General features: G+C 58.9%; 1 protein-coding gene across 1 annotated transcript in view; it reads left to right on the forward strand.

Annotated features, from left to right (window-relative positions):
- Positions 1 to 2,111, forward strand: part of HGS (hepatocyte growth factor-regulated tyrosine kinase substrate) — a gene marked incomplete at both ends in the record, with an annotated part of 6,422 nt that overhangs the window by 3,501 nt on the left and 810 nt on the right. The window contains 6 exons of the mRNA XM_009869774.1: positions 57 to 109; positions 641 to 709; positions 907 to 1,031; positions 1,266 to 1,344; positions 1,429 to 1,527; positions 1,878 to 1,973. Coding sequence (XP_009868076.1) covers positions 57 to 109; positions 641 to 709; positions 907 to 1,031; positions 1,266 to 1,344; positions 1,429 to 1,527; positions 1,878 to 1,973 — 521 coding nt within the window. The remainder of the gene's footprint in view (positions 1 to 56; positions 110 to 640; positions 710 to 906; positions 1,032 to 1,265; positions 1,345 to 1,428; positions 1,528 to 1,877; positions 1,974 to 2,111) is intronic.

Raw genomic sequence — 2,111 nt, forward strand, 5'->3', positions numbered from 1 at the left:
GCCCCCATGGCCTCCCCGTGCCCCCGTGCAGCGGGATGCTGTTGCTTTTCCCACAGGTCACGTGTTCCCGGAGTTCAAAGAGAGCGACGCCATGTTCGCTGCAGAAAGGGTGAGCGCTGCTGGTGGGGAGGGAGCTGGTGCTGCTGGACAGACCTCGGTCTCCCGTCCCCTTCCCCCTGAGCCTTCAGTTCTTCCATTCCTCCATTTCACGCCAATCAGAGACACTGGGTACACGCTGCTCACACGGGTGGTGCTGGGGTGCTGCACAGCAATTGAGCCTAAAATCACCAGGTGCAGGGGACAATTGGCCAGGGCAGGAGTCAGACTCATGTTATCCTGCCCGGTGGCCTTCCAGCAGCACGGCAGCCCGAGCGTGGCAGCAGTGCATTGCTAACACGATTGCTGTGCACACACATTCCTGGAAAATCTCTTGCTGACTGGGAAAACGTTGTAGTCTCAAGGAACATGGGAGGAAATAACTTGTGGGGATTAATATTTCCTGTCGAGCTGCAAATGCTTCCAGTCTCCCCCATTCACAAGAGTGCCTTGGTTAGCCATAGGGGCTGGTGGAAAGCTCGACGGAGACCCTCTCCCTGAGGCCCTCCTCCCCTCCTTACACAACTTTCCTTAACCCCAACAGGCCCCAGACTGGGTCGATGCTGAGGAGTGCCACAGATGCCGAGTGCAGTTTGGCGTTGTGACCCGGAAGGTGGGTGCTGCTCCCGCCCCTTGGGGCTCCCCAGCACGGCCTGAGCTGGTCTGGGAGCGTGTCGGGACTGGACCCCGTGTGAGGACCAGACCGCGCTCCCTGGCCGCCGGCAGGGAGGTGCCAGGGGTGCCTGAGGGGTGTTGTCTGATGGTGAAGGAGCGCCTTGCTGCCGCGCTGATGTCTTCCATCCTTTGCAGCATCATTGCAGGGCTTGCGGACAGATCTTCTGTGGCAAATGCTCCTCCAAGTATTCCACCATCCCCAAGTTCGGGATTGAGAAGGAAGTGAGAGTCTGTGAGCCCTGTTACGAGCATCTCAACAAGTCAGTACCCTTTGTGGCGTGTTTCTTTGCCTGCGAGAGCTGTGTGAGGGGCGAAGCCTGGCATGGAGCCACCCTTCTGCAGAGCAGAGCGAGGGCTTCCCAAGCTGTGGGGGCTGGGCCGAGGCCCCTTCCTTCCTGGGAACAGGGTTTACAGCTGTAGTGTTGTGCAGAGCTGGGGCTCTAGGGCAGAGGAAGGAGCCTTCAGTCTGCACTGTCGCCTCTTTCTGACTATAGGAAAGTTGAAGGTAAAGCTGCTGCCACTTCGGAACTGCCCCCCGAGTACCTGACCAGCCCCCTCTCTCAGCAGTCCCAGGTGAGTGGCTGCCCCATAGATCTCGTGATCCTGACCTGTTTGTTGATCCCTTTACTGACAGCTGCCTCCTCTTTCTACTTGCAGCTGCCTCCAAAGCGTGACGAGACAGCTCTGCAAGAGGAGGAAGAGCTCCAGCTAGCTATTGCCTTGTCTCAGTCAGAGGCCGAGGAGAAGGAGAGAATGGTTCGTGCCCTGCTTGGCATCGGGGAGCGGTTGTTGCCATACAGCCAGATGTGCTGGGCATCTCCCAGCTGAGTGGGAACAGATCTCTCCAGGCATGTCCTGGCGTGAGCAAGTCACAGTGGAATGAGAGGGTGGAAGTGGAGCCAGGCACGTGCTGTGTTGCAGTCCCAAATCTTAGAAGCAGGCTGGGCCCAGGCTGCGAGCCCTGGGGCCTGCGGGAACTCCACAGAGGCCGCGTGTGCCTGGCCGTCGCGAGGAGCCTGGCCCACCCAGCATGCCCAGTCTGTTGCTGACTGGGAGATTTGGAGCAGTCTGGACAGTCTCCGTGTTGACTTCTTTCTCTTTCGCAGAGGCAGAAAACATCCTACTCCATGTACCCGAAGGCTGAGCCCACACCCGTCACATCATCAGCTCCGCCGGTCAGCACGCTCTACTCCCCACCCGTGGTACGTTCCTGGGAGCCCCCGAGCATGAAGGGGTTGGATGCAGACACTTCCCCAGCCCCAGTCTGCTCTGCTTGCGTCAGGGTTAATCCTTGTTCTGAGAGAAAAGATTCGCCCCGTTCAGTGTGTTGCTGTTTCACG

Source organism: Apaloderma vittatum, unplaced genomic scaffold (assembly GCF_000703405.1).
Source record: "Apaloderma vittatum isolate BGI_N311 unplaced genomic scaffold, ASM70340v1 scaffold33375, whole genome shotgun sequence".
Lineage (NCBI taxonomy): Eukaryota > Metazoa > Chordata > Aves > Trogoniformes > Trogonidae > Apaloderma > Apaloderma vittatum.